The sequence below is a fragment of the Trachemys scripta genome, chromosome 13, assembly GCF_013100865.1.
Source record: "Trachemys scripta elegans isolate TJP31775 chromosome 13, CAS_Tse_1.0, whole genome shotgun sequence".
In the NCBI taxonomy this organism is placed as follows: domain Eukaryota; kingdom Metazoa; phylum Chordata; order Testudines; family Emydidae; genus Trachemys; species Trachemys scripta.
The window spans coordinates 39528759-39553959 of record NC_048310.1 but is presented as its reverse complement, the minus strand read 5'-3'; the positions used below and the strand labels follow the sequence as shown (position 1 = coordinate 39553959).

General features: G+C 50.5%; 1 protein-coding gene across 1 annotated transcript in view; it reads left to right on the top strand.

The window, feature by feature from the left end:
- Positions 1–24509, top strand: part of CALB2 (calbindin 2) — a 52517-nt gene extending 28008 nt beyond the window's left edge. Inside the window, exons 2-11 of the mRNA XM_034788787.1 lie at positions 2441–2517; positions 6334–6423; positions 12054–12134; positions 14938–14994; positions 16914–16991; positions 18607–18662; positions 19595–19634; positions 19735–19788; positions 22037–22108; positions 23947–24509. Coding sequence (XP_034644678.1) covers positions 2441–2517; positions 6334–6423; positions 12054–12134; positions 14938–14994; positions 16914–16991; positions 18607–18662; positions 19595–19634; positions 19735–19788; positions 22037–22108; positions 23947–24063 — 722 coding nt within the window. The 3' untranslated portion in view covers positions 24064–24509. The remainder of the gene's footprint in view (positions 1–2440; positions 2518–6333; positions 6424–12053; positions 12135–14937; positions 14995–16913; positions 16992–18606; positions 18663–19594; positions 19635–19734; positions 19789–22036; positions 22109–23946) is intronic.
- Positions 24510–25201: the final 692 nt, after the last annotated feature.

The following is a 25201-nucleotide window of genomic DNA, read 5'->3' as shown; positions in this document are numbered from 1 at the left end:
CATAGCTGGCTTGGCAGCAGCACTGCTGAGAAGGATCTGGGAGTTGTGTGGATCCCAACCTCAACGTGAGTCAGCAATAGGGTGACCACATGTCCCGATTTTATAGGGACAGTCCCGATATTCAGGGCTTTTTCTTATATAGGCGCCTATTACCCCCCACCTCCTGTCCCGATTTTTCACATTTGCTATCTGGTCACCTTAGTCAGCAATGTGATGCTGTGGCAAAAAAAGCAAATGCAATTTTGGTTGCATTAACAGAGGCATAGCATGGGAGTGATAGTACCATCTACTTGGTGCTGGTTAGGCCTCAGCTGGAGTACTGTGTCCAGTTTTGGTCACCAATGCATAGAAAGGATCCAGAGGTGAGCGACAAAGATGCTCAAAGGGCTGGAATGCAAGTCATGTGAGCAAAGGCTGAAGGAACAGGGTAGGTTTAGTTTGGAAAAGGGGAGATTGAGGGGGGACATGATAGCAGTCTTCAAATACTTGAAAAGCTGCCATAAGAAAGATGGAGAAACATTGTTCCCGCTTGCCCCAGAGAGCAGGGCAAGGCGGAATGGATTCAATCTACAGCGTAGCAGATTTAGATTAAATCTCAGGAAAAACTTTGTATCTGTAAGAGCAGAAGGACAATGAGATGGACAGATGCCTAGGGAGGTTGTGGGAGCTCCTCCCCTGGCAATTTTCAGAAAGGGACTGGATTGCCATCTGTCTTGGGTGGTTTAGACCCCCAACAAATCCTGCATCTTGGCAGGGGGTTAGATTAGCCCAGGGGTCTCAACCTTTGTGGGCTCAGGACCCATTTGTAAATGTTTACAGCCTGTCATGACCCAGTAAATAGTCTGGGGGTGGAGGCCTTGGGGTGGTTTCGGTCGGATCCCGCCTCCCGGGGGGTTGGGTTCTGCCGGCACTCACACCACTCCAGTTTGGCCCCGCCCCCCTGACTGGACCACATGTGTGTGAGTGGAGTTGTGACCTGGCTCATGACGGCTGGGCCAAGCCTGATTAAGTTGCAGTGACTGCAGCAGGGAAGGGAGCCCAGCCAGCCCCCTGGGACAGGAGCTGCCACGCGACCCTCTGAAACATTCCGGTGACGCAGTTTTGGGTCCCTCCCCACGCATTGAGAACCCCTGGACTAGAGGACCCTTGCGATCTCTTCTAACCCTGCGGTTAGATGACACCCCTCACGCTGTGCGCTGGGCAGGGGGACGGGTGTGGCAGGGCTTGACGTGTCAGTGAGGGTGTGATGGGCAGGAGGGGATGGGCTGAGGCAGGGTGAGGGTTAGACAGAGGCATGTGTGGGAACAAAGTGTTGCCTGGAGCTGCACTGATGAGATGCTTTCAATTAGCAGAGGCTGTGTCTATTGGGCTGGTTTCGGCCCAACCCAGCAGAATTCTGCCTGTCTTCCAATAATGAGGCAAGAGCCGGGCTGCACCAGCCTCACACTTCAGATCTGGATCTAAAATGCTGTGCCATGGGCCCGTATCCAGTTCTCTCCTGATCCTGTGAGCCAGCCCAGGCCCTTTGCCCGAGTTCTGGGCCTAGTCTGGAAGGTTTGAGCCCCAGTTACGCCAGTCTCTGCCCTTGCAGGAGTGAACAGTGCCTGAGGGAAATCCAGAGAAGAGACACTGCCTGAATCTGTGCTGCTGTCTCCTGCGCCCGCTCCCTGTCCTGGCTGAGTTACTGACTCCGGAGCTGAGTTTAGGGGAGAGTAGCTGGAAAGTCTCCTTCCTGCCTGTGCTCAGGGGTCAGGGGAGTGTGGCAAGGGAACTCCATAGACACACAGAGCTCCTCCTGTTAGATGGACTGGGGCTGGATACGGCAATCTGGGACCACAGGCACACTATGGCACCAGGCCCCTCATGGCTCTATCCCCAGAACCCTGTGCCCAGGCCCAGCCCCGGCTGGGAGTGGAAGTGGCAGGGGGCCTCCACTCCCAGAGAGGCAAGAGAAGCAGTATGGAGCCCCGTTGTCTCCACCAAGAGCAGCAGGGTAGGCTGTGGGGAAATTCAGGACATGCTTCAGCAGCCAGGTGAAACCACTTAGATACATGGTCCAGGCCAGCTGCACTCTACTCCTCCTGTTACACCCAGTCCTCTGACAGGCCGGGTTTGGTGGGTTGCCCTGGAGCAGAAGGTCTTGGAGTTAGCCCCCTATTGAGAAACAAGGGGCAGTTTCCCCTCTCCAAGCAATTGTTGCAGGCTCTCTGCAGACTCAGGCGGACATCACTGCATTGGTTACACTTGGGCAATGTTTTCAAGCTTTTTTTCCCAACCACAAAGGCTAGAAATTCATTTTGTTTTTTTTCTGAATGTTTAAATTCTGGTGTAATCACAGGACTCCAGGAGCTGGGCCTCTCCACACAGGCCTTAATCTGGCACTGTCTTAACCCCCTCACTGGCTCAACCACTATTAACCATATGTTTGTTTTCCTTGCAGGAAATGGCTACATTGAAGGCAAGGAACTGGAAAACTTCTTCCAGGAGCTAGAAAGTGCTAGAAAGGGCTCTGGAGTGGTAAGAAAAATACATTTCCTTTCCTCTTCTGTTGTTCTTCCTCCTCTTCTTTGTTCCCTCCTTCCCTGTTCTTCTCCTGACCTGAGTCTCCCACACAGCCCAGTGTTGCCTCATTCCCTGTGAGGGTTGCAATGAAGAGCCCTTCTCAGGGAGCTGGAATCTGTGCCCATCACCTGCAAGTTTTAGGGGCCATGCCCAGTAGTGAAAAACAAACTTCAAAAGAATTCAGGGGCTTGGGACTGATTTGAGATTGGTGGGGTTTTCCAATCCTGGCTCCAAACAGCTCTGGACATTGGAAAAGTCTGGTTCTGAACTCTCTGGCTCAGGCCCACTTCTAGGATACCTAAAATCCCAGTGCGTGTGCCAAGCTACACCTCTTGATGATGATTGGTCCTGACTCTTCAAAGTCAGCAGGATTTGGCTAGTAATCAATCTGTGCCTTACCAATTTTACTTGGGCAAGTATTTCCATGTACTGAGAAGTTAGGGTATTTCCCCCACATGTTCACATTATTACATGGCTCACAGTTGGGTCTAAAAAACCTATGGCTTCTCTGTAACACTGGAAACATCTGTTGCAAATATGCATTTGTAGGCTGCACTGTCTGTGTTGCCAACTCCTGTGACTTTATTGTGTCTTGCAATATTTGATGTTTTACTCAAAGCCCCAGCTACTGGAGTCAAGTGATTACATGAGACTCTTTTGCAGCCCCAATGCCCCAGCTACAGGAAGGGTGTGTGTGTGAAAGGTTCAGTAGGTGGTGTGCTTCCCTCTATGGCACTTTTGCCCCCACTGGCCCAGCGTAGAGCTGGAGGTGCGGTGCTGCAAGGAGCAGGGTGGTCGCTCACTCTTCTGCATCACGACTAACGTTAAGGCCCCAGCAGCTGGCTGTGCCATAGTGCAGTTGACATTGGGAATTTAGGTCACAGCTACTTCTGGTTAGTAAAGAATAGCTTTAAAATGGTCAATACAAATACTTTTCTAGCCCTCAGGCTTTGCGAAGAGCAGCTTGAGAACGTGACCCGAGGACAACCTGAAGGGTCTGATATCAGCAGGCAAATAAAAAGCACCCCAAAACTCATGATTTTGGAAGGGGCCGACTTGTGATTTTGAAACATCTGGGGTGGGTTCAGTCGCCAGTCCTCGCTGGCTAAGGACCAGGCTGAAATCCATTCAGGCGTCAGTCAGCTGAGAGAGCCACTGCTGAGCAACTCAGGATATTTGCTACTTTCAGACCCTAGCTACCCACTCTGCAGCCTGAGCGCAGTCCCTGCTAGTCCAGACTGGACCCTGAAGCCACTTGTCCTGCATGACAGCGCAGAGCCCTGCACCGAGCCAGCTCTGATCTCCTTCCTTATGAAACGTTCATTCTAGCCCTAACATCCCGGGGTGGGTTCTGGGAGGGGGGGTTGGATCCCCAAAGAGCCTCATTTATTCCTCTCATTTTCTACTCCCCTCCTCCCCAATATCACCCTCATATGCTGGGTCATGGAGCCATCTCTCCGGCCAAGGCAAGCCAGAGACGAGCTTTCCCTGCAGCTCAGCACCCTTCTCACACCATTGTGAGACTGAACGAGGCTCGCCCGCTGCCACGTGATCATCAGGCTGGCACAGGTGGCACGGAGCCTGGCAGCTTGCCGGCGGATGTCTGTGCAATATTCATTGGAGCATATGCAAGGCTGCAGATGGAACTGACAGCATAAATTATGGAATCACTGGAAACACGAGCTCCTCGTCTTCCAAACAGCCTTGGAGAGCAGGGCCTCACTGCCTCAGAGGGGCAGTGGCACAACCAGACTGCTGCTTTGATTGTTCTTGCCTCCTGGGGCTGTGCTCCCTTTACAGGGGCTTGGATGTGAGCGCTGAGAGGGCAGCGAACTAGCTCCACACTGTGCCGCTAGCCCCTCCACACACAGTTTGGGGTCCCCATCGGCCAAGGTTTGCTCATTCAGGCCAAGCCATTTGACATGGCGTGAGCCCAGACGCATACTGTGTGTATAAGTCTGTTCCTTAGCAGATCCATTGTCCATCCCCTGCTAACCAAACACTGCTCAGCCCGTCATCACACTGCCCCCTGCTGGCCAGTGAAAACCCCTTGCCTAACCAAGGCCCCTTGGGGTTAGCCCAGGTGGCCTTTTCTACTGCTTCGGCTGTGCAAGGCCAGAAGGTAAGAAGGCATGGGAAGCCCATGCTGCTTTAAAGAGGGACCCACCCATCAGATTACTCACATACGGAAGAGCTGGCCCCAAACAAAAGTCAACACAATTGTAATAGCACTTTACCCCGCTGTGAGGATGGCAGCAAATCGACCGCCGCAGCTGACGAGGTGGAGTATGCACATCGATTCGGGGATCGATTTATCGCGTCTAGATGAGACGCGATAAATCGATCCCCGAGAGATCGATTTCTACCCGTCGATCGTGCCCTGAGACACTCTAGCAACAAAGCCTCATAACTCGTGATCTTATTTCTTGTTTTCAGTGAGTAAATGACAAGCCAGCTAAGGAAGAGGGTGCTGAAAAGAGGGTGACCATTAAACTCCTATTTGCTGCTTGGGGAAAGGCTGGGTTATTGTTTTCAGCTCCTATGACTTGCAAGCTGAGCAGAGCTGGATGTGGGTAGTTTGATTGTCTTTCTCCCCGGTACACACAATATTCTGCTTGTCCATGTCATAAGTGTCTCCAGTATCTGGCCCTCCAAACTTGGTCTCAGCCCCAAGGTGATGTTTGTTTAGGAAAGTTTCTGCAAAATCTACTTTGCCATTTTTGAGTCATTAACATTGCCAAACCCCACCCTGCAAAAATCACAGGCCAGTCTCCCCCCCTCCCCCCTCCCAGTCACAAAAATAATAGATCTGGGGTCTTTATATTTGTTGTTGGAGCCTTAAGGGGGTCACATTTTCCAGCTTTTCTCCACAGACCCAAGTGCTCAAATCCTACTTTTTTTTAAATGCAAGCTGCAATTCTCCTATAATCACGTGACTCCAGGAGCTGGGGCTTGAAGAGAAAACACCAAATAGCGTGAGCTTCATGATAAATCACGATAGTTAGCAACGCTGAGTTAACGTTGGAGCCATGAGGTGTAACAAGTCAATAGGAGCCTTAGACCGAGTCACCTTAGCCCAAGTTATATTAATAGATCCTGATCCTGCAACCTCTCCCCACCCAAAGGAGCCCCTGGCATTAACAGGACCACTCTGGTTTGCAGAGTAATCTGTAAAGCCGGCGTTAGCTGGCCAGGGACACATGGGCAGCTCCCTTTCCTGGTTTGATGTGACGCTGGGTTGTTACTCACCTCATACTCATTTACATTAGTGTCCCCTGCCAGCTGCCGGTCTGCTCTCTTGGACTAGACGGGACTTCTCTTGGGGTTAAGGCACTGGCCTCAAGATGCAGAAAATCTGATTCACCTCCTAGCTCTGCCCTTGCCTCCCTCAATCTCACTGTGCCTCAGCTTCTTAGCTGGGAATGAGACTAATTCTTCTTGTCTAGATAGACTGTAAACTCTTCCGGGCAAGGCCTGTCTCTTGTGCGTGTGTACAGAGCCTAACGCAACAGGGCGCATAGACACGATTGTAATTTAACCCTACTGTGTTGAGGTAGGATTGTCCGTTGGCTCTCCTGCCTTGGGTTAAGAGTGAAAGGGGCTCCTCTCTGATGTACTGGCCTGTTCGACATCCAAGCAGCATCCTTCCCAACCTTTCATGGCTCGAAGCCAACGCACTGACCAGGCACAGTGCATGGAGCGGGAGGGGCCAGGGGGCACAGAGACCCTGCTGGAGGTCAAGAGGGACAAACGTTCTCGCTTTGTTCACAGGACTCTAAGAACGGCAACTTTGCAGAGAAGATGAAGGAGTTCATGCAGAAGTATGACAAGAATGCAGATGGCAGAATTGAAATGGCAGAGGTGAGTGGTGCTAGCGCCAGCATCGCTCCCACAAGCTGCTCTCATCAATACAACTATGCTCAGGGGGAATCCTGGCCCCACTGGAATCAATGGGAGACTTGTCACTGGCTTCATTGGGACCAGGATGTCCACCTATACTTGGGGATTAGATCCTAGCATAGACACATGGATCCTCTTGCACTCCAGAAGTGGGGAGTGTGAATCCTGCCGCATGTTGCATTAGACTGCCTTGTCAAAGCAGCCTCAGGGAGTCAGGTGTCCAGATCCCATTGGATTTCCATGGGATCTGAGCGCCTGATTCCCTTAGGCACCTTTGAAAATGCAAGCCTTGGTTCTCTACCACATGGACAATAGTACAATCCAATAGCCATGGGAGAAACATCTTCTGAACCCCTGGCAGCTAATGTGGTTGCCTTGTGTCCTGAAGCGTGAGCTGATGCTCATTATGGATTGTTATCCCAGCTAGTGTAACTGCTGCTGATGTTCTCACTATTCATATACATGTTTAATTCCTCCTTCTATCCCACTAATATATTGTGGCAGTGAGTTCCACTGGCTAACTATGCTTTGCATAAAACAGAATTTCCCTTTATCAGCTGTAGAAGTTGTTGCTTTACATTTCATTGGCTGCCCTTTTGCTTCCATGTTATGGGATTGGGCAAATGGGAACCCTCCTCTCTCCCAGTAATGATTTTATATCCCCCCTCACCCTCCCCCCCCGATTCATCTCCTCTCTAGAGGAAAGCATCTTAATCTTTTTAATTTATCTTCATATAGTCTCTACAGGCTTCTAATCATTTCGGCTGCCTTTTCCTGGACCATTTCTATTTCTGCTCTATCGGAGTGACAAGAACTGAACCCAGGAGGCCTGGTTCTCACTGCTGCAGGAAATTATTAAATCCGAGAGCTTAGTGGGATGTAGGAAAGGATTAGACATTGATAGGAACAATAAAAATGACGTAGCTAGAATGAGATTTGAGAAGGGCTATAAACTCTTACATCAACTGTCAGGTCAAAGATGCAGCTGATTTTTCAGGGACAGTGGTATAAAATCATACCTGGGATGAGGTATCAAAGTTGTATCTATTTTGCATGATTGTTGCAATATGAGAGAGAACTGTGTGGCATATTGTTTTAATGAGGCAGTAGTCCCAGATTACGGTCTGCAGAGCACTTCATGGTGACCAGTGGGGAGCTGGCTGGTCACAAGGATTTGGCTTCTCCGTGTTTCCATTCAGCACTAATATTGCCTGCCCAGATACGTGTAATCTGCACTCCGGGTAGTGAGGAATCTCAATCTGTTGCCCTCTAATGGCTGATATACATAATAACAGGCTCTTACGCTGATCATCATAATCCCCATTTGACAGATGGGGATACTGAGGCACAGGGCCGCAAAGTGACTTGCACAATGTCACCCACCAGGCCAGTGACAGAGCTGGGAATATAACCAAGGTCCCCTGATTTCCAGTTCAGTGCTTTGCATCCCATAAGAGGTGTACGAGTCTGCTAATGCTTACTTCTTTAGCTCCAGTGGTGGCAGCTCATTGCAAGCGGCGGAATGGTCCCACTATTGTGGGGAACTTTCCTGGTTTCTGCACTCCCCCAGTGGAATCAGATAGCGAAAGGACCAGAGTCCTCGCTCCCACTTCCTTTACCCAGAAGCCTGCCTGACCTTGAGGACACTTCTTCCACGCTCCTATGTGGCAGAGTGCTTGTTACCCCAAGTAGAGCTGGGCCCAGGATTCCTGGGAGGTTTAACCCCAGTCTTGTTTTGGGCACTTAGGCCAAGGGATGGGGTACTCTCTGCACCAGCCACATCCCTGGCCCACTGATCATTACTTATAGCTTAAACCAAATACAATTTACTAAACAGCAACTGTTAGAAAAATAAGGGAAAACAGAAAAGGGTAAAGGAACAAGGATCCCCCCGCCCATGGGCCCAGGGACACCCCACACAGCTGGCTCCGGGCCTGGTGATGTCTTCCTCCGCTGGGCCCTCTCCCCAGAGCCCCCTTGCTCTCCCCAGCTGCTCACCACTCTCTTCTCTGGTGTTCCTCGTGGCATGAGGGATGCCTGCTAGCCAGCTCAGCCCTGGCTCCCGTCGGCACGGCTGGTCTGCACTGCACCAGCTCCAGCCCAGCTCTGACTCCATGCTGCTCTCCTTAGCTCTGCCCTACTGTGACCCAGGCAGCTCCACCTCACAGGGAGGACAGGACCCCAGGCTCCTGACTCCCTCATTGGCTCACCTGCCCTGTCAATGGGGCTAACTTGGAGTGTTGGCGTCTCCCCATTGGCCCTGGGGACTGACAGTCTCACGATCCTGATTTCTCTTTGGCCCTTCCCCTTTCTTTTGATAGTGGGAGGGGGCCGACCAAAAACTCACTAAGTTTCAGTGCGGGGCCAGCCCTCCACTTACTTTCTGCTTTCAGCTCGGTAGGTCCTAGATTCGAATCCCACGACTGCCCCAAGTACTTTGGCTACATAAGTAGTTACTGTGGTTGGCCCAGGGCAGCTGTTCAGTTGCCAGTAGGGGAGTTGGGTGCACACAGTGATGAATGGGAGAGAGGATGGTGGTAGCTAGACGCTCCCTGTTATGGTGTGGGCCACATATTGTGATGATGTTGGCTGTAGGAGGCTAGGCACCAAGGAAGGGCTGTCCCTATAAAATAAGGCAGCATGTCTGGCTGGCTCCTTTCCCAGAGGTGGATTAGCTTTTCTGTACTCTGCCCTCCCTGCCTATGAGTGATAAGGCGCTAGCTCCCAGAGCATGTATTTCAGTCTCTGCCTCTCCGCCCATTCCCTTCCCCCCTTTGCCATCAGTGATTCTGACTCCCCGTCCTCAGCCCTTTCCCCACCCCTGAGCGTGTGTACTAGGGTTACCATATCTCATAAATAAAAAAAGAGGACCCTCCACGGGCCCTGGCCCCGCCCATTTCCCCACCCTTAGCCCCGCCCCAACTCCGCCCCTTCCCCCACCCTGACTCCGCCCCCTCCTCCCTTCCACTCCCAGCCAGGGGGAAAGGGCTGCCCCAGTGCTACCGGCTTCAGGGTTTGCCGGGCAGCCCCCAGACCCTGTGCCCCCAGCCGGCACTTCCCCTGCCGGGCTCCGGCGGCACAGGGTCTGGAGGCACGGGGCTGCCCGAAGCCGGTAGCACTCGGGCAGCCCGGCTCTTAAACAGAGCCGAAGAGTTGGGGAGGAGCAGAGCCGCCATTTTCCGGACATGTTCGGCTTTTTGGCAATTCCCCCCGGACGGGGGTTTGAGTGCCGAAAAGCTGGACATGTCCGGGAAAAAGAGGACATATGGTAACCCTAGTGTGTACACCCTCATTTTTGCCTTCCACCCGCTTCCTCCCTCTGACCATCAAGGAGGCCCTGTTGTGTCAGGACTGATCCTGGTAGCCTGACTAGTCCCATTAGCTACTCATCATGGTCCAAAATGCTACTCAGCGTGAGTCAGGCCCCAAGCCTGGGCCCTGCGTTTGAGCCAGCCCATGCAGAGGGACCAGTAAGATGTAATTGGCCTGACTCGGTCATATCCCAACACGCTTCGCACTGTGTGTCCTGCTGACCATACCAACGAATTACCGGTATTCAGGTAACTCCATCTCAGGTGCGGTTGCTCATGGGCACAGCAGAAGCCGAGCAGGGCTTAGGATGGCAGCAATTCAGCTGAAGCCAGTCACATCCATAATGGGTGGGATCTGCGTGAATCCACTGTTGGTTTGCAGAACCGGACTTCATTTCTCTTTCCGAGGGGAGGACTCTGACTGGGGAGCAGAGATACTGTAGATACCATGGGCAGTGGGGGCTACGATCTTTTGCTCCCCAGTCTACATCCTTCCAGCTTTACAGTATCTGAGAACTCGTCAGGCCAAACTCCTCCCTGTTGAAGTCACTGGAGTGACACCAGGTCTAAATTGGGCCCTACCTGCAGAGGGAATGAAATTGCTCTGGTGAGTTGCTGTCAGTGTCATGACAAAGCCAGCTATATAGCCAGGATGTTCTCAGTGGCTAGGACATGGTTCCTTTCAGCTGTTACCACTAAATGAAAAAATCAAGGAAGCCAGTCACTCTGTCTCCTGCCGGTCTGCTGCCTGCTCTCTCGATTTACCAGGAAGCTCCACTTTATTATTTTCCTAATAAAAAGGAGGCTCCTGCCAACCTGAGCTTCCGAAGAAATCTTCTGTCCAGCTGCTCGCCTGCACAGGCCTTATTAAAAGTTGTCCCGCCCTTTGATTAAGACACCGACACTATTTTGGGAGAAATGACTCAAAGTTAAGAAGACAGCTGTGAAAAGGGCACCGAAAGGCAGGCAGACAAGGAGAACTGAACTGATTGGAAAAACAGAGGCACCTCACAAAGTTTAGGTCTCAGTTTTATCTATGGCCCTTTCAAATTGTTAATCTTCTTTGGAACAATTCTCTTTGGTCCTAGCTGCCTTGATCTTCAAATGTAAGGTTTCGTTAAAAAGTTCCCAACCCCATTGCTAATGTTTTCATGGGTTTTCCTTTAAAAATGTCACTAAAGATAGTTTTTTGTCTGGATGTAAACAGTTCCCTCCTGTGCTTGAAACCCAGTTTCTGCCTGAAACTGACTAGGAGCACACATGTGACCTTGTCTAGCTTGTTTTCCCTGTCCAAATGGAAAAAAGCTCAAATTGTAAACAGTGTCGATGGACCTGAATTTTTAGGATTCTTTTGCATTCAGTAGTCCTAGGTGGTATCAATAGTACATGTAAGGACTTTTTTTGCCCCACTTTTAAATCCTCCTTTTCTTGATCACCAAAAATTAAAGTGTAAAACAGCCACTTTTACAAAAGCTTTAGGTAGAACAAAGTGTTTAGTGTGACTGGCCTCCCCCGGTTAGTTCTGTGGCAGCACTTAACTGCCTAACACGATTCGGAGAGCTGGGCTCAGCATCATCAAGGATGCTGGTGCAACAAACAAGGAAGTAAAAAGGAGCCACAATACTTTCAAACTCCCTTATTAACGCATGGAGAAAGTATGTTGAATTACAGTGGAACAAACCTCATTCTTAACTATCAGCAGAATGTAAGGCCAGGACCTTCACACAAAAGCACAGACCTCAATCCCTGGAGCTAATGGTTTAACTCTGTTAGCTGGTAGTGGCAGTAGGCTGTTATTACCTAGTGGCCTAGCCATTAGAGAGGAATGTAACATCCACTCTGCTAATGTGTTTCATCAGGAAGAGGACAAAACAGATAGGAGATCTGAAACATAATTTCTTTTTCTAGGGAATTATTGCAAACAATGGAGATGGGACTTGTTATGTTCTTTCCATGAGCAAAGAGCAACCATTTTAGTCTCAATGACTTATTTTAGGTTAAGCAAAACAACAAAACAATTAAGAGCAAAAGTAAATTTGCAATGAGAGAGAAAGAGCACAATGTATGTGTCTCCTCTGCAACGTGCTGCATTGATTCTCCCTCGCAAAATGGCAGTGGCCTGTGACAGCAGCAAAAATTACAAAGATGCAGTAAGAAAGGAAACACAATCCTATTCTGTCACCGTCTACACGCACCAGTGGGATGGGCCAAGGATTCTCTGTGTGTTGTGTGACTTGCCTTCTACTCACTGATGGCTTTGCTGTCTCCCCCACCCTCCAGCTGGCTCAGATCCTGCCCACAGAGGAGAACTTCCTGTTGTGTTTCAGACAGCATGTTGGATCCAGCTCTGAATTCATGGAGGTGAGTAGAGAGCAAATTTTTATTACTATTATTATAACCAAACCAGGTGAGTGGTTTCTTTGTCCAGCAGCCATGGGCTTCCTCTGAATGTTTTTACCTGGAAGAGACATAGCTACATGCCAGCTGCAATTCTATCCTCCCACTGAAGGCAAGCTGTAGCTATGGACACAACAAGCCAAACCATGATGCCATTAAAGTCCAGGGACATTTTGCCATAGACTTCAGTGGGAGCAGCTTTTAGCCCTACACATCCACACCGTAGTTTGTCCTTTTTATTGCTTGTATTAAGCAGTTCAGGATTGGGGCCATATTGAGCGACGCTGTACAGACAGGGTCTGCCACAGAGCCTACACCATAATTCTGGTGTCATAATACACCTTGTTAAGGGGACAGATACTCTGCAAGTACCTGAGCTAGTCAGACAGTTTATGACAAGCACAAAGTGGACTGTGGGAACATCCCTGCTCCCTCTTCCCAGAGTGACAGGTTGGCTGGTTTGTAACCCCCAAGTCCCAGTGACTAAGGTGCACCTTCAATCTAGGAGCTTCACTGATCACACCTGCACAACAGTGGCATCCATGACACTCACTAATCTCCAAAGGCCTGGCCCAGCTCACACTGTAAAACCTGGGAGGGAGTTTTGGGGCAGGAGCTCTCAACACCCTGGCGCTGCTCATTAGTGGGATGTGTTTCCTTGTGGAAGGGGAGGAGGACTTCCCTTGTGTTGTGCTGTTGAAATTCACTTTGCAAGAGAATGTTCTAAATTTCCGGGTGCTGTAAATCAGTTATTTAGCCTCTTTCAAGAATCTGAAGAGGAAGGTAAGAGCAGGGAGAAGATCTGGGCTGCGGGAGGTGATTAGTGTCTATAGGCATATCTGTCGGTGCTGTCTGTGGACCAAGTACGCAAGTGAGGTGCAAAAGCCTTGTCATCATCAAGGATCTTATGGCACTTCTCAGAACAGTAAGGAAGTTAGCTCCTGTGTCTTGCCCAAATTGCAGGTTAGATATTTATATTCTGCCTCCCTAAATTTCACTCCCAGTATTATTTGGATGGTCTTTTCTTCACTTTCAGTCCTAAATTATGTAGTGTTCCTTGATGCCATCAATCAGCAGTGGTGTTCCACACAGAAGTGGCAGCATTTTGGAGGAGGGTAAAATGACCTTTATCTCCTTTGTCTACTTCAGAGGGACATTTTTGGGCATAAGTAGTTAATATTTAAACACTCTTTAAGATGATAGGATAAAAGACCCTCTCAAATTATAAAGTGATGTGGCATCTCAGTCTGACAGATTCCAAAGTTCTTCATCAATATGAGATGTACGTGAGAGGTTTCACCGGCTAGTGACGTGTAGCAGCTGTTCAGCAATGCACAGCGACACCGTGCAAGAGTTTAAATCAATTACTGGAAAATGAGAACATGCAAATGTGATGCCATTCTATCTGCTGCCATTTAACAGACAAGGGGAGTTATTGTTTCATAAGCACATGCCATTAAATATTGAATTCAGCCCACTCCACCAATAGCGAGTCTAATAATGAGCATGAACTCTTGACATTGTTTTTTTCCCTGAGTGCACCCAGCTCTGCTAAACCAATTCCCCTCAGGACCAAAACCCATCCCCTGAGAGATGAAGCTTCAGAAAACTCAAGACCAATGAGGAGCTGTGTTCTCCCCATGCCAGATGGGATGGAAATCTGCGTAGGCAGAAGAATAGCACTTAGGGAGACCTCTTCCGACACACCGTGTGGGGGAGACAATGTAGTGTCTCCACAGGAAGCAGGAAAATACTTTGATCAACCAGCTCTGAACAGATAAATGTCTTTTGATTTGTTAGGTCCACATGAATATCTGAGACAGAGAGAGACTGTACACAGGCTCTTGATCTATAGGGGACTCAGCTGTCATGGTAAAGGATGCTGTATTAGACCCGAGATAGAGAGAAACTTACAATAAATGCTAACCAAGTGTGGGGGGAAATGCACATTTCTACTGCCCTTCCTTCCCCCTTTGTCACCTCTGTTGTTTATGGGAAACAATCTGTCTCCTCCACAGCTACAGAACAGGTTCATGCTCACTGAGCCAAACGCCTAAACAGGTTGGGTTTCATTTGCGTTTGGTGCAGGTAGTTGTGGGGTAGTTCTTACTGTATTTGAGATGGATGCGCCAATGTTGAGACAACACACAAATCACTAGGAGAATGGACCTCATGCGTTGTAGGTCTGTTGTCATGGTAGCTTTAGTTATTCCCATTCCCAATGCCACGAGAGGGGCTACCTAAAAAGGAAAAGCTGACAGGGGTAGTCCCAGTCCATTCACTGCTGTGTACATAGGTACCTTGGGCCAGATCCAGCCCCCATGTTAAGTGGATGCAGTTCCCAGTAAAATCAGTGGATTCCCAACGAGTATGTCATAAAGCTGCTATGGCCAGAAGGGACAATTATGACTATCTAGTCTGACCTGTATAACACAGGCCCTAGAACTCACCAAGTAATTTCTGCATCCAGCCCATAACTTCTGTTTGACTTATAGATGATCTTCTAGAAAGACATCCAATCTAGATTTAAAGACTTCAAGTGATGGAGAATCCTATGTAAATTGGATTCCAATGGTTAATTACCCTAAGCATTACATTTTCTCCTGATTTCTAGCCTGAACTGGTCTAACTTCAGCTTCTAGCCATTAGATCACATTCATACCTTTGTCTTCTAGATCAAAGAGCTATCACTGTCTCACTATCCAAAATCTAGTACTTTTTTCAGTGGGGGAATCACTTGTACTAACGTGTGGCATTTCCCTTGCAGGCCTGGCGGAAATATGACACAGACCGCAGTGGGTATATAGAAGCCAATGAACTCAAGGTGGGGGATGACTGAAGAGTGTCTTGGAGATATGACTTTAAAGGGCTGTGCTGTTGGTGGGGCTGGCATTCTATACCATACCATACCTCTCTTGCGAGTCATTCGCTAAGAAAAGCAGCGTGTGCATGGTGCAGCTCGTGTCTAGCTTATGATCACTCGGTCTATAAGACGCTTGGCTTGAGAGTTACACTGTCCCTTTGCAGCTCCTGATCACTTCCGCCTGCATTGTACTTCACTGTACAGCACCTCCTCCTGCTGCCATGGAGGTCAAATGGGAAAACTGTCATTGGCTCTGGCAGCAGCAGAGCTGGGCTCTGGATACGCAGCTCTAGGGGCCGTGCAGTGAAGGCAGATGCAGTGAAGGCAGATGCAGACGGGAGGCTCTTACTGAAGCTGTCCTACCTTAGAGTAGCTTGGGGAGATGAGCTGATAAAGCTCAGAGGTCTGCAACTGTCCAGAAATAAAGCTCACCAAATTCACTCAGGGTCAAATCCTGCCCAGTTACTTCACTGCAACTGCACTGAATGCCAATGGGGTGGCACAAATGCAAGCAGTAGAATCTGCACCCAGGACCCGCTCCATGACGGCATTGCATTGTCTTAAGTCACCTCTGTAAAGGAACCCCAAAGTTCCCGTGGCAGTTTGGTGTAGTCTTTAGAGAGCCGCTGCTGCTAGGTACGCAACTGGTTTCTGCTTTGCCCTGTGGATGGTGGCTGATGGCAGGTTTCACGGTGTGTTGTTTATATTGCCCCACATTATAAGACTGTTGGCAGCCTGCCTGTGTTAACATATTGATCTTAAAATTCCACTTACTGTGATCGACTGGCTTCTCAGAGCCAGTGGCCTCATTTCAAGAAAGCTTCATTCCCTTCGTAACTATGGGCTGTTCCTGTAAAGCGCTGAGCAACTTCAGTTGCCATCAGCAGCCAGGAGTGTTGAGGGCTCTCTGCACTGAGCCTACTAACACCACCTGTTCCGGTGAAATGGCAGGTCACTCTCAGTGCATCTTAGGATATTAGACGTGTACAATGCTGGAAGCTGCCCCTTCCTCCTAGGTTTGCCTTACTCGATGGGTTGATCAAGTGCTCCTGATCTCAAAAACCTCGTGAGAGACTGGGCACATAATTTGGGCCAGTCCCCTTGGCTGGGTGCCATGTACCTTTCAGAGGGTGAAGCGCCAGCAGAACGTTTGGAGCCAGCTCCTCCGCTGGTGCATATCAGCATGGCTGCACTGGAGTCAGTCAGAGCTGTGGTGCACTTTGCCTTTGGGTCGGGGTATTTCTCAAGGCACATAGAGTGAAGCGGGGACCAAGCAATTCCCATTCTGGAAGGGAATTTAGAGCGCTTTTAAGAAGGTTCCGTTGGGGGTGATTCAGAGTGAGAAATGCCTAATCTCCTGAGCGATGCTGTGAGAGAAATGCTCACTGCGGATTACACCAACAAACCTAAAGACAAATTCAACCCCAGTGGAAGTGGATCCAGCCCCATTGATGTCGCTGTACACTGGGGCTAAATCTGGCTGGTAGAGGAGACGCTACTTCCTATGGAGTATGTAAGGAGCAGGCACTCCACTCTAAGCGCTCATTCCCCGGGTTTAGTCCTGGAGGAATTTGTGCCAAGCACTGCACTGCTTTGAGACTGGCACAGCGATGGGGGTGCCAAGGTACTAGCCACTGACCCCTTGAAGTTCCCACACTAACATTTTCAGACATGCTCTTGCATTGTGGCTATAGCCCTTGACTGGACAGGTGGGACGCGTCTCAGCGCCATTCCTAGACTGCCCAGCAGTGGAAGTGCCTTTTTCCCCACGAAGAAAAACAAGGGGCATGGTTTTACTCCAGCAAGGCAGGTGGAGTTCTGCCTTGGTAAGCCAGGGTTTGTAACCGACACGAATCTTACGTGGTCCTCTCCTGTCGCAGGGGTTCCTGTCAGACCTGTTAAAGAAAGCGAACAAGCCCTACGATGAGCCAAAGCTGCAAGAATATACACAGACCATAGTAAGTGAGACCAATCCCGGGAGGAGGGGGGGTGCTGCTGCTGACCCAGCTCCCTCCGTTCAGAGCCCATTCTGTGTCTGAGGAAGCAGCTGCAGCAGATGTGCAGCGAGCTCAAAGAAGCTGTGGGGACGAGGAGTCAGTCTGCATGAGTCCAGCTGCCTGAAGAAGGGTGAAAAGCATCGGGGTTAGAGGATGGGTGCACTTGTTCTGCAGCATGCCCTGCCCTGACTCCCCAGGCAGTAAGAAATCTGGGTCAGAAACTCGGCCCGTTCTGTTGTAGGAGCGTGAGCAGCACGCCCCTGGGCTGGGACCTTCAGTCACAGGAAAGGGCAGGCTGGGGCCAGTGCAAAGTTCTCCGGTGCTAGCCCTGGAGAACAAAGGCCTGTGTCTAACCACAGAATGGTTGGCAGCAGGGCAGGCTTCCCCCACTGCCCCAACAGGTCCACTCTTAGCACGAAAGGGGAGTTCGGTGTCTAGGCCCCCAGCAATTCCTTGGCCTCTCTGCTGAGATTCCCAACAGAATCTGGCTAGTGGCATGTGAAATGGAAAATGCACTTGTTTCACCTGTCTCAGTTTGTCCTAATGAAGAGTGCACTAGACTGGAAGTGTGGAGACCTGGGTCCTTGTCCCAGCTCTGACATTGATCTGCTAGGTGACCTTGGGGAAGTCCCTTCCCCTCTTGTGCCTCAGTTTCACTGTCTGTATAATGGGGACAATGATAGTGGCCTCCTGTTTAAATTGCTTTGAGCTCTACTGATTAAAAGTGTTATGTAAGAGTTTGGTATTGTTAAACCTGTCCCAGGCTTTACTAAGTGTAAAATGCAGACACACATAACAGGCCCAATCTATCCCTGGGGGTTGCCCATTGCAGTTACACTAGGGAACAGTTTGGCTCAAACTTTTCTCCCTACAGTTCACTTAGCTATAAACTCGAGCTTATCTGGCTGACGAGAGTTTTCCCCATAACACACCCTGGACCAGGCCTGCCCTCCTCCTGGGGTTGTCAACTTTCTAACTGCTGAAAACCGGGCACCCAGCCCCACCCCTGCCCCTTCCCCCAAGGCCTCACCCCTAGGCCCTGCCTCCCGCTTGCTCACTCCCCCCGTCCTGGGACTCACCTGCTGCCTGCAGAACTGGGCTGGGAGGAGCTGACCAGTGCCTGCCTGCCCATGTGGGGCAGGGAGGGGATGGGGGTCAGTCCCTGGAGCAAGAGGCCAGGGGGGAAAATCAGGGCAGAGCAGGGCGGCCAGGGGCTGACAGGATTCCCACACACACCAATCTGTCTGCTGGAGATGGCAGAGGCAGCCAGCCACTTCTCTCCATGAGCAGCTGAGCAGAGAGCAGCTCCTCCAGGCTCCACTTCCTGTCCGGCATTGGCGGAGTCATGTTACTGCAGGTGACCAGACACTGCCAGGTTCCCTTTTTGACTGAACTTTCCAACCCTCCCTCCTCCATGACTCTGAATTTAACAGGCCCCATTTCCCTGCCCCCTGTAGAAAGCTGGCATTGTCAGCTGACCCCCTGCTTTGCCAAAGGCTCGGCTGCAATCCCAGTTGGGGACGCTGGTGGAGGGAAGAGCCGGTCACTAACAGACTGCTGGTTTGTGTCCCATCAGCTGCGCATGTTCGATATGAATGGGGACGGGAAGCTGGGCCTGTCGGAGATGTCCCGGTAAGGGTTCTCTTGCACTGCTTGCTACTTGGGCTTCTTAGTCTTCCCCCCGCAAGAGCCAAAGAAAACTATGGACCCTCCCCCAGTCAAATCCATCTCCCCCCTTGCTGAATTACAGCTCCATCTGCATGCCAGGTATCCCCTGAACTTGTTCTACAAGCCACTCCAGTCCTGCCTCAAAGCCATGCTAAACGAAGGGCTTCACACCCTACTGCTCTTAAAGTCCAGGAGCCTGACTCCCTTCCCATTTGCACCAATGGAGCTCCATGGAGTGACTTCTCACCACACTAGTGCCAGAGAGGAATCCGCACCAGGAGTGGAAGAGAATACTATGGCTTGCCCAGCTGCAGAAAAAGCATTCCAGGAGGGCTAATACCGTTGGCCTTATGGCCTCTGTAAAAGAACAACATTGCCCCCCACTGCCCATGACTGGAGATTAATGACCAATAGCTGCAGCCTGGCAGACTGTAGTACAAACAAACTGCTTCCTGCCCAATTCTGCCAATACACCTCGATGCCAACCTGTAGCACCCGTTGCTATTCCAAATCTGGCCTGACTCCTAATCATGCCAAATCAGGTTGCAGACAAACATCCACTGGAGTCTGGTCTGTGACCATCCAATCAATCTCAACAGCTTTTAACCCTCGGTCTCCCTGACTGGAGGACCATGCCCTTCCTGAGAGGGCTGAGTGGGAAAACAGGGAGGCCTCCATTCAGAAGCCGGTTGGTGCAGACGGTAGGCCCATCTTTGCAGGGCTCCACTAACTAGCTTGAGTGAGGTGCATCCACAGAAGAGCAGGCAAAGCCGATCTCTCCAGGGCAGCATCTGTGCAGAGCTCTGAGGACCAAACCCTCCCCCCGCCGTGGCCACATGTGCCGGGTGAGTGTCTCCACTCAGCTCCTGATTTACCCTTTCACAATCTCTCTGCAGACTCTTACCTGTGCAGGAGAACTTCCTACTTAAATTTCAGGTAAAAAAAGATTGCTCACTTTTTTCCCCTTTGATTGTTTTCCCCCTCCTCCCTCCCTGTGTGCGTGGCTCATTTCTTTATTCTTCCTGTCATTGTCCAGGGAATGAAACTAGCCACCGAGGAATTCAATGCTATCTTTGCATTTTATGACAAGGTAAGAGGCTTGCGTGGATGGGGTGGGGGAGAAGGGGAAGCACAAGGGGATCTGAAATCCCATGAGCTTGGTCCAGGAAGAACTCTTCCTAGCACTTTATTTCCTCGATTCTCTCTAGCCTGCTGCGACTGGGAAAGGCATTTTGGCATTTTCTCCCATTCACCGTCATAGGCAGAGCCTCTGCTGGTGTAAATCCACAGGGCTCCATTGAGTTGCACATAATTATGCTAATGGAGGCTAGCTGGGGCTCTGGCCCCCAGCACGGAGCCAACCGCTCGGCTCATGGAAGGGGTGTGGAGAAGACTCTTGTTTCAAGAGTCAAGGAATCAATTATGAAACACTTCGAGGAGAGGAAAGTGATCAGGAATAGTCAGCATGGATTCACCAAGGGCAAGTCGTGCCTGACTAACCTAATTGCCTTCTATGATGAGATAACTGGCTCTGTGGACGAGGGGAAAGCAGTGGATGTGTTATTCCTTGACTTTAGCAAAGCTTTTGATACGGTCTCCCACAGTATTCTTGCCGGCAAGTTAAAGAAGTATGGGCTGGATGAATGGACTGTAAGGTGGATAGAAAGCTGGCTAGATCGTCGGGCTCAACGGGTACTGATCAATGGCTCCATGTCTAGTTGGCAGCCGGTTTCGAGCAGAGTGCCCCAAGGGTTGGTCCTGGGGCCGGTTTTGTTTAATGTCTTTATTAATGATCTGGAGGATGGTGTGGACTGCACTCTCAGCAAGTTTGCAGATGACACTAAACTAGGAGGCGTGGTAGATACACTAGAGGGTAGGGATCGGATACAGGGGGACCTAGACAAATTAGAGGATTGGGCCAAAAAAACCTGATGAGGTTCAACAAGGACAAGTGCAGAGTCCTGCACTTAGGACGGAAGAATCCTATGCACTGCTACAGACTAGGGACCGAATGGCTAGGTAGCAGTTCTGCAGAAAAGGACCTAGGGGTCACAGTGGACGAGAAGCTGGATATGAGTCAACAGTGTGCTTTTGTTGCCAAGAAGGCTAACGGCATTTTGGGCTGTATAAGTAGGGGCATTGCCAGCAGATCGAGGAACGTGATCATTCCCCTTTATTCGACATTGGTGCGGCCTCATCTGGAGTACTGTGTCCAGTTTTGGGCTCCACACTACAAGAAGGATGTGGAAAAATTGGAGAGTCCAGCGGAGGGCAACAAAAATGATTAGGGGGCTGGAGCACATGACTTATGAGGAGAGGCTGAGGGAACTGGGATTGTTTAGTCTCCAGAAGAGAAGAATGAGGGGGGATCTGATAGCTGCTTTCAACTACCTGAGGGTGGGGTTCCAAAGAGGATGGAGCTCGGCTGTTCTCAGTGGTGGCAGATGACAGAACAAGGAGTAATGGTCTCAAGTTGCAGTGGGGGAGGTTTAGGTTGGATATTAGGAAACACTATTTCACTAGGAGGGTGGTGAAGCACTGGAATGGGTTCCCTAGGGAGGTGGTGGAATCTCTTTCCTTAGAGGATTTTAAGGCCCAGCTTGACAAAGCCTTGCCTGGGATGATTTAGTTGGGAATTGGTCTTGCTTTGAGCAGAGGGTGGGACTAGATGACCTCCTGAGGTCCCTTCCAACCCTGATATTCTATGATTCAATGTTTCAATGTGAGCAGGGGAGTTCTGCCCACAGAGGACAGAAGAGCACATTTTAAAGAGTCTGTGAATCCAGGGATTGCCACCCACCTGAACACAGGGGACATGTTGATTTAGAGACAGAATAATAATGAAATCCTGCTTTTCTGGACCACTGTTGCTGCAGATCTTTATAGCCAGTAGAGCTGGCTATAGAGATTCTCCTGTCACTTATACTAGTGTAACCCCCTTGATTTCAATGGAGTCATGCCAGTGGGCTCTGGACCAGGCCATATGCTCAAAGCCTTTCTGGTGCCTGCACTGGGCTTTGACTCAGGGCCTTACCCCAGTGAGAGTGGCAATGTCTGCGCTTGTGACATCATCACATTATGAACAGTCAAAAGTGAAACCAGTTCCCCACTGCTGCCCTCTGGACTAAAGAGAGTGCAGCTGTGTTGGGTTTCCTGTAGCTTCCAGGCCCCCAAACCTGAGAGCGATCCAGGGGAATGGCAGGTCTGAGCCGTTCAGTGGTGATTGACAGCAAGGCCACTGCAGCCCTAGGGAGCAGAGGCAGGGAGACGATTGCAGGGCCCCTTGGGTTGGATGAAATGTCCCCTAATGTGTGTATTCTCCTGCTCTTGCTAACCAGGATGGGAGCGGCTTCATTGATGAGAACGAGCTGGATGCCCTTTTGAAAGACCTCTATGAGAAGAACAAGAAGGTGAGCTGATAAGGAACAAATGGAGACAAACCTAAGGGCTGCTCCTGTTCAAGTCAATGGGCAAATCCACTAGAGCAGCTTTGCTCCCTAGGTCTGCCCTAGCAGCTGTTGCGTCCTCCGCGACTAGTCTGTGTCTTGTGTGGATGAAGTGCAGGGCAGTGCCTTAGGCACGGATCAGTGCATCACAGTGTCATCCTTTACACCTGCGGCAAGCCTGGGGAAACCTGGCTGCAGACCCATGTGGTGCCCAGAAGCTGCACTGGAGGATCTGGCCCAAAGGTTAACATGCGGGAGTCCTAGCTGGTCGTGTCAGTGAGGGTTCAATCCTGCAGGGTGCAGAAGGTGGGCCAGCGTGCTAGTGCTGGGCATCTGGGTTTGCTCAGCACCCGATCGGGTGGCTGTGAAGAAGCCTGCACAGTGCTCAGCAATGTCTGCCCTGAGGAATGTAGGAACAGCGGAGGCCAGGCGCTTGAATCACTGTTGCCCTGCACTTGCTTGACCCTTTGCAGCAGTGCAAGGTGCTGCTCGATAGAGTGGCACAAAGGAAGCTGCGCCTGCCAGTAAGCAGGTTTATTAGTATTGAGCTTAGGCAGCATTGGCTCGTGTTTTTAGATCCACAGGTTCCAGGTCCAGTCCCTGCAGATGACCCAGCCAAGATGCCATTGCACTGTGCAGTGGTGAATGTGGCCCATTGCCAAGTCAGGACATGGGTGCTTACCTGCAAGCCACTCAGTGCACAAAGTTTGCCTCTGTGCAGAGGCCTGTGCTCCACTGAAGTCCCACATCTGCTCCGCTCTAAGAGTTCGGTGCTTCTGACTCTCTGTGCAGGGGTGAGGGTCACTCTAGCCAGAGTACGGCCAGCTGCTCCAGCTGTTTTGCAGCGTCCCAGAGGTACTTAGGGAAAGAGTACAAAGTGAACTACAGCAAGTTTGTAGGCCAAATGCAGAGACTGGGCCTGATTTACCCATCTTGCTCCCGCCTTACGCTGGGGAAACTGCACTGCTCTCAGTGGTGTTGCAGTGGCAAACCACGGCGGAGTTAGAGCCTCTGGGCCTGGCCCCCACTCAGGAATAAAGCAGCTCACCTCTTGCCTTCAGACACAGCCGCTGTCCATTTCCCCTTGCTGGCTGAGTCGCGTTAGCCCTCCACCCAAGGGTCTCCTATGAGGGGCTCTGCTCCCTCCTTCTCAAGGTCTCCCCACATCCAAGCTTCCTCCCATGGAGAGATACAACTCTCCTCTTTTTTCCTCACTAGGGGGAACTGCTACAAGCAACCTTTATTCTGCCCCTCTTCCCAGCATGCTTTGCTACCAGCCTACAGTGCCCATGATCCCTGCGATTTACAATCCCCCTAATCCTTCTGCTCTGGGAGTAGGGTAGCCAGGTGCCTGGTTTTCAACCAGAAAGTCCAGTCAAAAAGTGGACCAGACAGTGTCCAGTCAGATCTACTGACTGGACCCCCAAAGTCTGGCTGCTGCAGATGGGGGAGGTGCCGGGTCTTCACCCGCTCCAGCCCCTACTCAGCTGTGGCTGCCTCCTGCCTGTCGGGTGGCTACAGCTCCCACCCCCAGCTCTGCGGGCGAGTCCCTCCTGACCCAGGCCGGTGGGGGTGGGAGAGGAAAAGCAGCAAGTGATGGGGGTGGGGTGGGGCGGGGCAGGGGAGGTTCTGGCATTGCTGGTGGTAATATTTAAAAACCAGACACTCCAAGTCAGCAACCCTATCTGGGAGGTCCTTGAACCCCACTTCAAAGGCCAGCTCGTCCCATGACACACCACTGAAACCTAGTCCTGTGTATGCCGCCATTCTATATCATGTTCCTTTCTGTTACCGTCTGCCAGGAAATGAACATCCAGCAGCTCACCAACTACAGAAAGAGCATCATGAACCTCTCCGATGGGGGGAAGCTATACCGCAAGGAACTGGAAATTGTACTCTGCAATGAGCCGCCCCTGTAAAGAGGCAACACCCCCACTCCTCCAAAACCTCCCCCACCCTGCCACCTTCCACAAAGATGACTAGAGAGGGCAAGCGCGAGCAGGTGAGGAGGGAGAGCAACTGGGTGGGTCCCTGACCTATCAACTCCAACCCCCCCAGGCTAGACCTGCTTGTGACCCAGGTCACAGAATCTTTGCCAACAGTAGTGAGAGGGGCAGTGATGCATGACCTCATCCACCAGTGGCTCTGTGATTTAGGCTAAGTATTCAGTAGGGTGATAGTCCAGTTCTCTTCCTGGGTACAGCCTGTGTCTTGCGTTGGCATAGTTTGTTTCCTGTGCATTCCTGAATCTGGAGTGAATCATTTTTCTTTGTCTCTCTTTTTTTTTTTTTTAATTCTTTTCAAGTTCTGTCTTATTGTTTACCAAAGAACAGTTTACAAATAAACTTAAGTACTACTACCGGGGCTGACAGGCTGCGCTTGGATCTCTTTTTCTCCAGGACGACGAAGGCCACATCTGCAAGCAAATAAGCACAAGGTTTTCAAAAGAGCTCAGCTCCCAGTTTGGAAAAATCAAGCTGGTGCCTAAGTGCTCAGCACACTGGGTGCTGCGCTCAGTTGAAAATCTCTCCTGAAGAGTCACAGGAATAGAAGGTGCTGGGTACTGAGTAGAACTGTTCGGAAAGTGGTGGTGGTTGGGGAGGGGTTCCACAGAAAATTAAGGGGGTTTTGGAGGTGGGGTGTTTGCAAAAAAACAAGTGATGTTGTAGTGCATAGTGGAATTTGTAGTTCAGATCCCTTGTGATCCCATTCTCATTTATAGGCTGGGCTCCCTGGTCAGACTACCTCTCCCATGACGCATCACCATCTCCTCCCTTGGTGAGGATAGGTAGTACATCATGGCAGTTGCTGGATTTGCTGCATCATGGGAAATGTAGTCTGACCAGAGAGACCAGCCCATAGGAGAGAATGGAAGCATGAGGCTCTCAAACGAGGCACCACAGCAGCAATTCTGAATTGAAGGATTTCGGTATTTGGGTATTCAGCTTTCAATGGGGGCGCAGAGGGTGAGAATTAGAATTTCCCTGTGGAAAGCAGATACTTTTAATTTAAAAAAATAATAATTTAGTCAAAACCCTAATCTTCCCTCAGAAGAGT